Source organism: Podarcis filfolensis (assembly GCF_964270895.1).
Source record: "Podarcis filfolensis genome assembly, chromosome: 2".
NCBI classification, from domain to species: Eukaryota; Metazoa; Chordata; class Lepidosauria; order Squamata; family Lacertidae; genus Podarcis; species Podarcis filfolensis.
The window spans coordinates 17,681,084-17,694,581 of NC_139605.1; the positions used below are offsets into that span (position 1 = coordinate 17,681,084).

The 13,498-nt window shown below is 45.8% G+C and overlaps 1 protein-coding gene across 2 annotated transcripts; it reads left to right on the top strand.

Annotated features, from left to right (window-relative positions):
- Nucleotides 1-120: 120 nt before the first annotated feature.
- Nucleotides 121-11,237, top strand: LOC310756728 (E3 ubiquitin-protein ligase TRIM39-like). 2 transcript variants are annotated; one of them, XM_083601359.1, is made up of 8 exons: nucleotides 121-1,296; nucleotides 3,543-3,638; nucleotides 5,181-5,411; nucleotides 6,448-6,470; nucleotides 7,893-8,008; nucleotides 9,192-9,224; nucleotides 9,863-10,315; nucleotides 10,984-11,237. In XM_083601359.1, exons 1-8 carry the CDS (start codon nucleotides 502-504, stop codon nucleotides 10,986-10,988), a joined length of 1,752 nt encoding a protein of 583 aa, XP_083457485.1. In that variant the 5' UTR covers nucleotides 121-501; the 3' UTR covers nucleotides 10,989-11,237. The 2 variants fall into 2 exon arrangements, with proteins under 2 accessions (XP_083457485.1, XP_083457484.1); XM_083601358.1 differs by having other exon boundaries at nucleotides 123-1,296; nucleotides 9,863-11,237.
- The last annotated feature ends 2,261 nt before the right edge of the window (nucleotides 11,238-13,498 follow it).

A 13,498-nucleotide genomic window follows, 5' to 3' on the forward strand; every position in this document is an offset into this window, starting at 1 on the left:
TGTCAGGGCAGGATTTAGGTTTGATGAGGCCCTAAGCTACTGACGGTAATGGGGCCCCTTTATACGTCCAGCTGCCCTTTGTCAACAACAAATTGTCGCTGTTTTTTGTGTTGAATATATACTATATGGCAATTTATGGACCTAATAGGTATCTAAAGCCATTTGCACATAACAAATAGGAGCCTACACAACACAAAACACTGTTGCTGTATGTAGGTTTTATTTTATTTGTTTTTTATCTTATATTTTGGAAATGTACATCCAGTTTTTCCCCCTTTAATTTTTTTGGGGGCCCCCAAGAGAGTGGGGCCCTAAGGAGCTATAGCTTCTTCAGCTTATATGTAAATCCGGCAATAACAACAATTTGTTGTTGGGTATTGTAGTCCGAAACAGCTTCAGGACACCAGGTTGGCGGAGCGCAGAAGCGCAGATTTGTTTTTATTGTTGGCATTCTCTCCTTTTGATCTAATTCGTTTGAAACCGAAAATCAAGAAAACACAAATGGGGGGGGGGGAGCTACCAACTTTTCAGGAGATGCCTAGAGAGGACTGGGCTGGAAACCAGCTCTTTCCCATAACGCAGCCTTCCCCAACCTGGCGCCCTGCAGACGTTTCGGACTACAGTACCCATCAGCCCCTGCCAGCGTGCACGCTGGCAGGGGCTGATGGGTACTGTAGTCCGAAACGTCTGCGGGGCACCAGGTTGGCGGAGCGCCGAAGCGCAGATGCTCCTGCGCTTCTTGGGCGCGCAGAGAGTTACGCTCCCTCGGTCCTAATCCTCTCCCTGGCTCGGCCTCTCCGCCTGAGCTACGGAGCGCCACTGAGCCCGGAGGACCGGGCACTGCTGCTGTTTTTTGCTATTGCCGCCGCCGCCATGGAGAACCCGGTGGAGAGCCTGCACAAAGAAGCCACTTGCTCCATCTGCCTGGAGTACTTCCGCGACCCGGTCTCCATCCCTTGCGGCCACAGCTTCTGCAGGTCGTGCATCGCGCAGTGCTGGAAGGAGCGCAGCACCGATTTCTCGTGCCCTCAGTGCCGGGTGGTGTCCCTGCAGAGGAATTTCAGGCCCAACCGCGAGCTGGGCAACGTGGTGGAGATCGCCAAGAGGCTGGGCTCCCGCGCCGAGCAGGAGGAGCCGGGGGGCGGCGGCGGGAGGCAGCTGTGCCAGAAGCATCGCGAGGCGCTGAAGCTCTTTTGCAGCGAGGAGGAAGAGCTCATCTGCTGCATCTGCCGGGAGTCCCGAGCGCACAGGAGCCACGCTGTGTTCCCCGTGGAGGAAGCGGCCCAGGATTATAAGGTGAAAAGTGGGGGCACACGCGCGCGCTTGACTGGGAACCAGGCAGAGGGCCTTCTCGGTGGTGGCGCCCGCCCTGTGGAACGCCCTCCCATCAGATGTCAAAGAGAAAAACAACTACCTGACATTTAGAAAACATCTGAAGGCAGCCCTGTTCAGGGAAGTTTTTAATGTGTGACTTTTTAATATATTTTTGATCTTCGTTGGAAGCCGCCCAGAGTGGCTGGGGAAACCCATCCAGATGGACGGGGTACAAATAATAATAATAATAATAATAATAATAATAATAATAATTATTATTATTATTATTATTATTATTATTATTATTTGGCGCCCTTGGGGCACCCCCTCCTCAGAATGGTGGAACATAGGACGGTGCCTCCCACCCAGTGCTGGATTTACGTATAAGCTAAACAAGCTATAGCTTAGGGCCCCACTTTCTTGGGGCCCCCAAAAAAATTTAAAGGAAAAAAAAACCTGGATGTACATTTCCAAAATATAAAATATCCCTAAAATATCACTGGTTTGCTCATTTCTAGATATAGGGTGCCTACATTCTGCATGGACCGGTGGAATAGCAACATGTGCAAATGGCTTTAGATACCTATTAGGCCCATTTAGATACATATTAGGCCTATTAGGCCCATCAATTAACATATAGGATATATTCAATACATATTCAAAAAACAGCGACAATTTGTTGTTGACAAAGCACGGCTGGACATATAAAGGGCCCCATTTCCTTCAGTAGCTTAGAGCCTCATCAAAGCTAAATCCGGTCCTGCTCCCACCAAGTCAGAAGCATTGGTCCATTTTGCTTGGTATAATGACAGTGGTTCCCTAGGATTTCAGGAAGGAGTCTCGCCTAGGGCTGCCATATTTCAAAAAGTAAAAACCAGGACACCCTGAGCTGTTGACTCCCAAATTGTTTATTTTTTAAAAAAAGGCCGAAACCCACAATTTTTCTATTATTATTTTTATAATTATTAATTGAATTGATATACCGCCCTATACCCGGGGGTCTCCGGGCGGTTCACAGAATAAAATCAAGATATCAAATCAAGTACATAATAAAATTAAAAACAACAATCCAATTGCTCCCCATCTCCAAATTGCATTCTCTGAATTGATGCTTTTGAATTCTGGTGCTGGAGGAGACTCTTGAGAGTCCCATGGACTGCAAGAAGATCAAACCTCTCCATTCTTAAGGAAATCAGCCCTGAGTGCTCAGTGGAAGGACAGATCCTGAAGCTGAGGCTCCAAGGCTTTGGCCACCTCATGAGAAGAGAAGACTCCCTGGAAAAGACCCTGATGTTGGGAAAGATTGAGGGCACAAGGAGAAGGGGACGACAGAGGACGAGATGGTTGGACAGTGTTCTCGAAGCTACCAGCATGAGTTTGACCAAACTGCGGGAGGCAGTGGAAGACAGGAGTGCCTGGTGTGCTCTGGTCCATGGGGTCATGAAGAGTCGGACACCACTAAAAGACTAAACAACAACAAGATTCAGGACAGTGCACCTCCTTTCGGAAATTCCCCCAGACGTCAGTTCTGCAGACATATGGCAGCCCTAGTCTCAACCAACTTTACCATGGATGGCCATCCGTCATGAATGCTTTACTTGTGATTCCTGGAATAGATGACCCTTGGGGTCCATTCCAACTCTAGATTTGTATGATTCTACCTGGAGACGTTGGGGATTGAACTTGGGTCCTTCTGCTTGCAAGACAGATGCTCTACCACCAAGCTATGGACAGGCCCATTCTTGTTGCGACAGAACCTTGCACAGACACTGAAACTCAAAGGAAGGAAGCCATTATTATCATAATAGCGAAAACACTGGTAATAATAATGCAACATTATGTTGTTGATGACGATGACATTGAAACCAACCTACCAATATTATTGGTGCTATTAGCAGTAGCAGTAGCAGTAGCATTGTTCCTTCTCGTCTGAAGAATCTTGTTAGTTGGTTTTCCCCCCTTCTTGTCTTTGAAACTATGTGTGACGTTGAAAGTATGTTTGAATTTGGAGAAATAAAATGCTGGGTTCATGCCATAATATTTTATTTCCTCTGCTCCATAATCGCTGAGTGGGTTTCTTTTGTTACAGTGTTGATTATGGAATATAAGTATTTTTGTGTGTCTCACTATAGGTTAAATTGGATGTAACCCGTTGCTTGTATGTGAGGCAGCAGGGGCGTTAGTTAATAACGATAACACTATTTCAAAATATGTTTCTCTTTGTTTAGAAAGAAATCCAGAGCCGTCTGCAGAGCTTAAAGGAAGAGAAAGAGAAGCTCCTGGGGTTAAAATTGGCTGGAGAAAATAGACACCAGGAATATCTGGTCAGTATAGAATCCTGTGGTATAGCCTAGCAAGGAATGTGGGCATTAGTTTATCTTTATTTAATGTGCTTTTACATCCTGGGTCTTGAAGATATAATGCAGGGCTTTAATCAGCAGGCCAAGGAAACAGTGATGACCACCAGCTTGGAAGGCTTTAAAAGTGGGCTAATAAAATTCACATAGGGTAAGACTATCAGTGGGACGTGGATGGCGCTGTGGGTTAAACCACAGAGCCTAGCACTTGCCGATCAGAAGGTCGGTGGTTCGAACCCCCACGACGGGGTGAGCTCCCGTTGTTTGGTCCCTGCTCCTGCCAACCTAGCAGTTCGAAAGCACGTCAAAAGTGCAAGTAGATAAATAGGTACCACTCCGGTGGGAAGGTAAACGACATTTTTGTGCGCTGCTCAGGTTCGCCAGGAGTGGCTTAGTCATGCTGGCCACATGACCCGGAAGCTGTACGCCGGCTCCCTCGGCCAATAAAGTAAGATGAGCGCCGCAACCCCAGAGTCGGTCACGACTGGACCTAATGGCCAGGGGTCCCTTTACCTTTAAGACTATCAGTGGTTGGAGTCACCTGGGAACAGGGAGGATATATAGACCTTGTAGTGTTCCAAATGCAGCTCTTTTCCCATGGCAACATTTCACTATATAAGAAGAGCCTTGCTGGATCAAACAAAAGACCCATCTTTTCTCGCAGGCAGGTTCTCTGATGTTCTAGTTGCTTCTGAATTTTAGCTTTTTGTTTTGTTGCTTTGATTATACTTGCATTTTGATTTGTGCAATCCACTGCCTCAAATGCAGATGACACCAAACTCAGAGGGGTAGTTAATGCCATGGAAGACAGAATCAAGGTTCAAGATGACCTTAACAGATTGGAGAACTGGGTCCAAACCAACACAATGAATTTGAGGAGGGACAAATTTTAGGTTTTACACTTAGGCAGAAAGAACCAGCTGCACAAATATAAGATGGGGGGGACACCTGGCTTGCCAGTAGTACACGTGAAAAGGATCTAGGGGTCTTAGTAGACCACAAGCTGAACATGAGTCAACAGTGTGACGCAACAGCAAAAAAAAAGCTAATGCTTTTCTAGGCTGCATCAACAGAAGTATTGTGTCCAGATCAAGGGAAGTAATCTCTGTTCTGCCTTGGTCAGACCACACCTGGAATACAGTGTCCAGTTCTGGGTACCACAATTTAAGAGGGATGTTGACAAGCTGGAACATGTGCAGAGGAGGGCAACCAAGATGATGAAGGGTCTGGAAACTAACCCTTATGAGGAACAGTTGAGGGAGTTGGGTATGTTTAGCCTGGAAAAGAGGAGACTGAGAGGAGATATGATAGCCGTCTTCAAATATCTAAGGCGCTGTCACGTTGTGCCTTCAAATTGCGCTGCTGAATTTTAAAATCAAAACTTAGCATATTGTGGTTTTCCAAAAGAGTTCCAGTATTTCAGATTAATTTCTGCTTATTTGAGGGGTGTTTGCTGATCTTCCCAACACCCTGACCCCTCTTTCTCCCTCTTTCCTCCTTATGTTACAGAAGCAAACAGAAGCCGAGAGGCAGAAATTGATGTCTGAATTTGAGCTGGTGCATCACTTTCTGGAGGAGCAAGAAAAACTCCTGCTGCTTCAGCTGAATGAGCTGGAGAAGGAGATTATGAAGCATCAGAAAGAACATGGGGGAAAGTTTTCTGATGAGATTGTCTCTCTCAGTGCCCTGATAGATGAGATAGAAGAGAAGTGTACACAGCCAGACAGCGAATTCTTGCAGGTGAGATGAGCTGGTTGTTGGGTGGGGTAGAACTGAAAAAAAGGACACATCAAACTAAAGAATAAGCCTAAAGGTGTCCTTAACATAACCAAATCCTTATACATATTGCCCAGTAAGTAATACACAGGGTCCAGCTAAGTGTATGGTACTTCATGTGGACCAGAAAAGAGCTATATAAATAGCAAGCGCTATTGTTAGATGTCTTTTGTCTTTGTCCATGGAGTTTTCTTGGCAGGGATACTGGAGTGGCTTGCTTGTTCCTGCTCCAGGTGGATCACGTTTGGTCAAAACTCTCCACTATGACCTGTCCATCTTGGGTGGCCCTGCACGGCATAGCTCATAGCTTCTCCAAGTTATTCAAGCCCCTTCGCCACGGCAAGGCAGTGATCCATGAAGGGGTCTCGAAGCTACAAACATGAGTCTGACCAAACTGCGGGAGACAGTGGAAGACAGAAGTGTCTGACGTGCTCTGGTCCATGGGGTCACAAATAGTCAGACACGACTAAACGACTAAACAACAACAACAATTGTTAGATGTACAGTGGTACCTTGGGTTACATACGCTTCAGGTTACAGACTCTGCTAACCCAGAAATATTACCTCGGGTTAAGAACTTTGCTTCAGGATGAGAACAGAAATTGTGCAGCGGCAGTACAGCAGCAGCAGGAGACCCCATTTGCTAAAGTGGTGCTTCAGGTTAAGAACAATTTCGGGTTAAGAACGGACCTCCGGAACGAATTAAGTACTTAATCCGAGGTACCACTGTATCTTTCTACTGCAGTTGAAATGGCTTGCTCAGTAATGCCTGTCTCCCTGTCTCAGCAGATGAATGCATAATTTCATTCCAATTAACTCATTTCCCCACTGCCCTGCTTTCTTCTCCCAACGGTTAGAAGGTGTGCAGTTTCTAAACTACGCTGTCTCTGTTTCTCAGATATAAGTGCCTATAATGAGAATCTCCTGTTATGCTCATGTTGATGCAGAATTCCTGTCTTTCTTTTCTCTATCCACCTACGCTCCTCTTCTCTCTCTGTAGGATATCAGAAGCACCTTGGGCAGGTATGTGGCACTGACCCCCACTGAAGGCATGCATGTGCACAAATATATGCCCTTAAGATTGTCCTGCTTCATTCCGGTTTGCAGATGGTTTGCTTTTTCAAAATACTAAAACTGTGGTATACTGTGACAGACCATCTTGCCCAGAGATGGGGAACCAGGTTTTGTTGGACACCAGCTCCCATCAGGCCCAGCCTGTGTACCTGTCAGGGATGATGGGAGTTGTAGTCCAGCACCATCTGCAGAACAACATGTTCCACCATCCCTGATCTAACCAGCACTGTCAACTCTGAATGTGAAGGATTATCCAGAATCTCAGGCAGAGTTCTTTCCCGTGATTGCTAGCTGCGACCCTTTAAGTGGAGATGCCATGGGCCGGACCAGGTCTTTTGTACATGTGGATCTCTGGCCCTTCCCACTTTTGTAAGCAGCTCCTCCCAGTCTCCAAGCTGAGATGGGCTTTCTGTTTCTTCCATATTCATACAATCACACTTTAGATACTCTTGGACTTTGGTTTGTATTACTGTGATGCGGGTGGCACTGTGGTCTGTACCACTGAGCCTCTTGGGCTTGCCGATCGGAAGGTTGGCGGTTCGAATCCCTGCGACGGGGTGAGCTCCCGTTGCTCTGTCCCAGCTCCTGCCAACCTAGCAGTTCGAAAGTACGCCAGTGCAAGTAGATGAATAGGTACCACTGTGGCGGGAAGGTAAATGGTGTTTCTGTGCGCTCTGGTTTCCATAACAGTGTCCCGTTGCACCAGAAGCGGTTTAGTCATGCTGGCCACATGACCTAGAAAGTTATCTGTGGACAAATGCCGGCTCTCTTGTCCTGAAAGCGAGATGAGCGCCACAACCCCATAGTCACCTTTGACTGGACCTAACCGTCCGGGGTCCTTTACCTTTTTTTACCTTGTGTGAGAGCTATTCCAGAATGCCTTTTTAAAAAATGGACAGAGGCATTGTGCTCTTAACAGCTTTAAAAAAGACTTTTCTGGGGAGCCCAGGATATGCTTTTCCTGGCATAGCAAAAATAACAAGCAAAGTGTGGGATTTAGTCTCTTTTGCAAAATCACATATAACAGAATAGTCATAAGACCAATGAATGCACTGAAGAAAAACATTTCCCCAGCTACAAAATCCTGCATTATCACTTATCAGAAAATAGGATGCTGTTACAGAGAAACTACAGTCATCTCACTGCTTCTCCCAGAGAGCTAAATGTACTCATACTGTACAGTTCCACCTCTGAGGAACACATACTACTATTTCACCTGTTTTATCACAGCGCCAGCTTCCAGGGCTGAATCTTGGACCAGCACTGACTCAGATTTAAGTACAACTTTTGCCTGTAAAAAAACCAAGTGTCAAGCAGCCTTAATTGGGCATCTGCAGAATGGTGGGAAACTGACACATTTCTTTTTCCAAGGTTTGACAAGGAGCCCTTTCAGCCACCTGAAGAGATGCCATCCAAAGTGGAAAAAAGACTCGGCGAATTATCTGAGAAAAACAGTGTGCTCACAGATATCCTGAATAACTTCAAAGGTACTGATGATCTGCTTTAAAAGTTGCAAGTAGAACTTGGGGCTAAAGGGTGCAATGTGAAGCGTTCAGGAGCGTTCAGGATTCCTGCAAGCCACACTGTCTTTCAGAATACTCCAGGCTGCCCACCCCCCCCCACCCCCCGTTTTCTGTCGCTTACAAAAAAAGACATTCAGCTTTCATGAGTACAATTCCTCACTGGGCTGTTTTTTGTTTTTTGTTTGGTGTGGGAGTGCCCCATTAGTTCACCTTCCCCCTCTCACTATCCCCTGAAATGGTGGATTTCCTCCTGAGCTTGTTTGTTTAGGGAAGCTTTTAATATTTGATGAATCATTGTATTTTAATATTCTGCGGGAAGCCACCCAGAGTGGCTGGGGAAACCGGGGTATAAATAATAAATAATATATTATTATTATTATTTGTCACCTTATTTTGGTTGCAGTTCTGTCAGCTCTCGTCAGCTGAGTTTGCTACCAGAACGAATGGTTGGAAAAGTATACAGTGGTACCTTGGGTTACATATACCTCCGGTTACAGACACTTCAGGTTACAGACTCCCCTAACCCAGAAATAGTGCCTCGGGTTAAGAACTTTACCTCAGGATGAGAACAGAAATCGCATGGCAGCAGGAGGAGGCCCTATTTGCTAAAGTGGTACTCCAGGTTAAGAACAGTTTCAGGTTAAGAACGGACCTCCGGAACGAATTAAGTTTGTTACCAGAGGTACAACTGTAAATTCATTCTCATTTGGAAGGTATTCTTGAAAAGTATTGCAAAGTGTCAAAAAGTGCATTCTGCATGCATATATATTTTTAGATCCTTTAATAATAATAATAATTTATTATTTATACCCTGCCAGAGTGGCTGGGTTTCCCCAGCCACTCTGGGCGGCTTCCAACAAAATATTAAAATACAGTACAGTCATCCGTCAAACATTAAAAGCTTCCCTTTCTGAGCTTTTGGAAGATACGACTGAGTTTATTATTTGGTCTTCCTTAATTTCACTTTTTCTGGCAATCCTGTCCATTCCCTTTCAACTACCCGCTAAGTATTTGCAGCAGAAAATATACCTACTGGGAGCAAGGAGAGTGAGAGAGGGTAATGAAACCCACTTTTCTGATAAAATATAAATGAAATTAGAAATTGATCACTGTTTGAAAATCACGCATGTCTCCTCTCATCCCTTAGACACTCTGCCATCAGAACTGGGGACAGAATGGGGTAAGCAACTGTTGAAAACATTCGCAAGATAAGTTAGTTCATTCGTGTTAGGTTCTGGAAAGACATAGTTGATACGGAGAGGTCTGAACTTAACTGGATTAGTTTGATTGCGACAGATAAATCTTGAGGCGCCGTTGTTAATGTTATCATCATCACCATTGTCAACATCATTAAATTTATTGCCTGCCCTTCAGGTTCCATATCAAAAACAGCTTAAACAAAGGAATGGGCAGGGGTGGGGGGCTTCTGAAAGAACACATCTCATTTGTCAAATGAGCTCTGTACCACAGGCTCCTAAACTACAGCCAGTGTGGTGTAGTGGTTCAGAGCGGTGGACTCGTAATCTGGTGAACCGGGTTTGCTTCCCTGCTCCTCCACATGCAGCTGCTGGGTGACTTTGGGCTAGTCACACTTCTCTGAAGTCTCCCAGCCCCACTCACCTCACAGAGTGTTTGTTGTGGGGGGGGGGGGGGAAGGGAAAGGAGTTTGTTAGCCGCTTTGAGACTCCTTAGGGTAGTGATAAAGCGGGATATCAAATCCAAATCCAAATCCAATTTGGAATTAGCTGACAAAAATATAAACTATTCCTTTATCCCAGCATATTCTCTCTCTCTCTCTCTCTCTCTCTGTCTCTGCAGTCAACATAACCCTTGACACAGACACAGCAAACCCCCAAATCATAATCTCTGAGGATCGAAAAAGCGCGAGATGGGACGTCACCAGGACAGATGTGCCCCATAACCCTAAGCGATTCAAGTCCTCTTGCTGCGTGCTGGGCTGCGAAGGATTCACTTCCGGGAGACATTACTGGGAAGTCAACGTGGAGGATGGGGGCATTTGGGCTGTGGGGGTAGCCCGGGCCTCTGTGAGGAGGAAGATAGAGCTCAAGCTGACCCCGGAGGAAGGGATCTGGGCCTTGCAAGGGGATTTTGGTCAATACCAGGCTCTCACTACCCCCGTGACACCTCTGTCCCCCCTCTGCACCCCTAGGAGAATCCGAGTATTTCTGGACTATGAAAGGGGACAGGTGGAATTTCTTAATGCTGACACAAAGGACTCTGTCTTCATTTTCCCATCGGCTTCATTCTCTGGTGAGAGAGTTTTCCCCTTTTTTAAGGTGCTGCTTGCCCAGCTGACACTCGATGGCTGATGGGTCCCTCACTCAAGATCACTTAAGGCAGATTAGTTCCTTCTTAATGCCGCTGTTCAAGTCCACTGCATTGTACTTGAAATCAGGAGGGGTAAAAGCTGGAGTAGACCTGCCCTTCCAATGCATGCTGATGAACGGTTATGATTAGTCCACACGATTGGTTGCCAAGCACAGCACCATCACTTGGTGGTGCTCCTTGCTCCAGATTTAATTCACGGAGATCGCAAGGGTGCAATTTTTTTGCATGCGGCATTATACATGGATGGTGCCAAAGTAATGTTCAGGCTAGAGTGGGTTCAAACCACTTGGCTTCAATAAATTAGGAGGTTGCCGTTTGTGTGTGTGGATGCACAGAGGGTCTTTGTCAAATCACTCAACGCAGCGCTGGTTCTTATCACAAAAGTCACTGTTGTAGCAAGAACTTGAGTTTGCCAATGAACTATATAGCCCTTCTCTGAAACTACCTTCACCAAAGACACATTAAGTGGAGAATAGTTGGCTGCTTGGTTTTCCTATGTTGCTGCATTAAAGATGTGTTGTTGTTGTTGTTCATGACGATGTTGATGTTTCAATGTATTTAATTGTGTAAACTGCCTCATATGCCCACAGACTGACGAGCGGGATAAAAATAATAAAGTCAAATGAAGTAGTAATGAAGAACAGAATACTTTCGATTCCGACTGGCTGAAGCCCTGCCCTGCCCCACACTTTCTTCTGCAAAGCATGCCTTTACTTTGCCCCCCAGGAACAGGTTTTGAATGGTTTGTGTCATTGTGTAAAATGAGAATAAATACTGGTCTCTCGTCCATTATTGTTGTGAGGTAAATAAACGAGGACACCAATAAAATACCACGTGCAGCTAATGAGGTCGAATCTTTTATTATTCCTTGGCGAAGAGTGGGAAAGTAGAGGAAAGAGGAAGTAACGGGCGCAATCCTGTTGTCATGCCCCCACTGGAGGAATCGTCTTCAGAGGAGTGAACATTACGGAGGAACAGGTGGTCTGGGGACGGTGAGACAGATTGGGGGCCTTCTGGGGTTGCTGCGTCTCCTACACGGAGACGGCCCTGGCTCAGAATTAGAGATGGAAACTGAGCCACTTCCAAGCCCCAAAGAGCAGCAGCTACTATGGGCGCAAGCCCATTCCACTGCCTGATGCCAGAGTCCCTGCCTGAAGGCCAAGGTCTCTGGAGGAGTAGAGGGCTATGCCTCATGAGTAGACCAAGCTCCTCAAGCAACATTGACTGCTTGCTCCTGGGCTAAGGCTGATGCTTTTCAGCTCCAGACAGAGCACTGGAACAACATGGTTACAGGTTCTTGGACCACATTCACACCATACATTTAAAGCACATGTGATACCACTTTAAATCATCATGGCTCCCCCTCCCCAAAGCATTCTGGGGACTGCAGTTTGTTAAGGGTGCTGAGAGTTCTTAAAGGTAAAGGTAAAAAAGGGACCCCTGACCATTAGGTCCAGTTGCGGACGACTCTGGGGTTGCGGCGCTCATCTCGCTTTACTGGCCGAGGGAGCCAGCGTACAGCTTCCGGGTCATGTGGCCAGCATGACTAAGCCGCTTCTGGCAAACCAGAGCAGCACACGGAAACGCTGTTTACCTTCCCGCCGGAGCGGTACCTATTTATCTACTTGCACTTTGATGTGCTTTCAAACTGCTAGGTTGGCAGGAGCTGGGACCGAGCAACGGGAGCTCACCCCGTCGCGGGGATTCGAACCGCCGACCTTCTGATCAGCAAGTCCTAGGCTCTGTGGTTTAACCCACAGCGCCACCTGCATCCCTCTGCTGAGAGTTGTTAGGAGGCCCCTATTCCCCTTACTGAGCTAGGATTCTCAGAGTGGTTTAACAATCGAATTCTTCACAGGGAACTGTAGCTCTAGTCCAACCCCCTGCTATGCAGGAATCTTCTGTCCAGTGTTGGGGCTTGAACCCACAGCCCTGAGATAAAGACATCCCTGCATTGCAGGGGTTGGACTAGATGACCTAGGGGACCCCTTCCAACTCTACAATTCTAGGAGTCTATTCTGTGATGATTCCAAGAGCCCCATGCTCTACGGACCGATTTGCAAAGCAATCAAGAACTTAAAAGTCATGTCTTTGTCATTGATAAGCAGTGCTTTTTTTCCTTTAAAAAAATATTTGGGGGGGGGGTACTCTCTTTTTGACTCAAGGAAATCACCATGTTATAGTTCAAATTGGGGAAAATAAAGACAGTAAATGGACAAAAGTAGAAAGATTCAGAAAACGTTTAAGGATATGCGTCCCCCCAGAAAAAAAGTGCCGACTATAAGAACACGAGCTTTGATAGTCTCTTGAGCAGCCTGAGTCAGTTCAAAGCAATTTCGCAGAGGAACAGGGCCGGATTTAGGTTTGATGAGGCCCTAAGCTAATGAAGGTATTGGGGCTCTTTATATGTCCAGCTGTCCTTTGTCAACAACAAATTGTCGCTGTTCTTTGCGTTAGATATAGGCTGCGTGGTAATTTATGGACCTAATAGGTATCTAAAGCCATTTGCACATGTTACCACGCAACCAGTCCATGCAGAATGCAGGCACCCTATACAGGTGAAACTCGGAAAATTAGAATATCGTGGAAAAGTTCATTTATTTCAGTAATTCAACTTAAAAGGTGAAACTAATATATGAGATAGACTCATGACATGCAAAGCGAGATATGTCAAGCCTTTATTTGTTACAATTGTGATGATCATGGCATACAGCTGATGAAACCCCTAATTAACAACCTTTTAATCTGAATTACTGAAATAAATGAACTTTTCCACGATATTCTAATTTTCCGAGTTTCACCTGTATATAGAAATGAGCAGGCTAGCAGGTGGGGCCCATCACTTACATCATAGGAGCCTACGCAACACAAAACACTGTTGCTGTATGCAGGTTTTATTTCCTTTGTTGTTTATCTTATATTTTGGAAATATACATCCAGTTTTTTTTTCCTTTAAATTTTTTGTGGTCCCCCAAGAGAGTGGGGCCCTAAGCTATATAGCTTGTTTAGCTGATACGTAAATCCGGCACTGCAGAGGCGTAACGTTTGCGCGTTTTTGGAAAATTGCGCATTTTTAAGGTGCATTTGCTGAACTCCAGCTCCCAT

Bases quoted from the DNA above. Each gene is read 5' to 3' on its own strand.
- LOC310756728 (XM_083601358.1), top strand. From the start codon at position 502: ATGGGGGGGGGGGAGCTACCAACTTTTCAGGAGATGCCTAGAGAGGAC. The intron at 5,412-6,447 runs GTGAGATGAGCT...CTCTCTCTGTAG, and splicing joins CAGACAGCGAATTCTTGCAG to GATATCAGAAGCACCTTGGG. The intron at 6,471-7,892 runs GTATGTGGCACT...TCTTTTTCCAAG, and splicing joins ATCAGAAGCACCTTGGGCAG to GTTTGACAAGGAGCCCTTTC.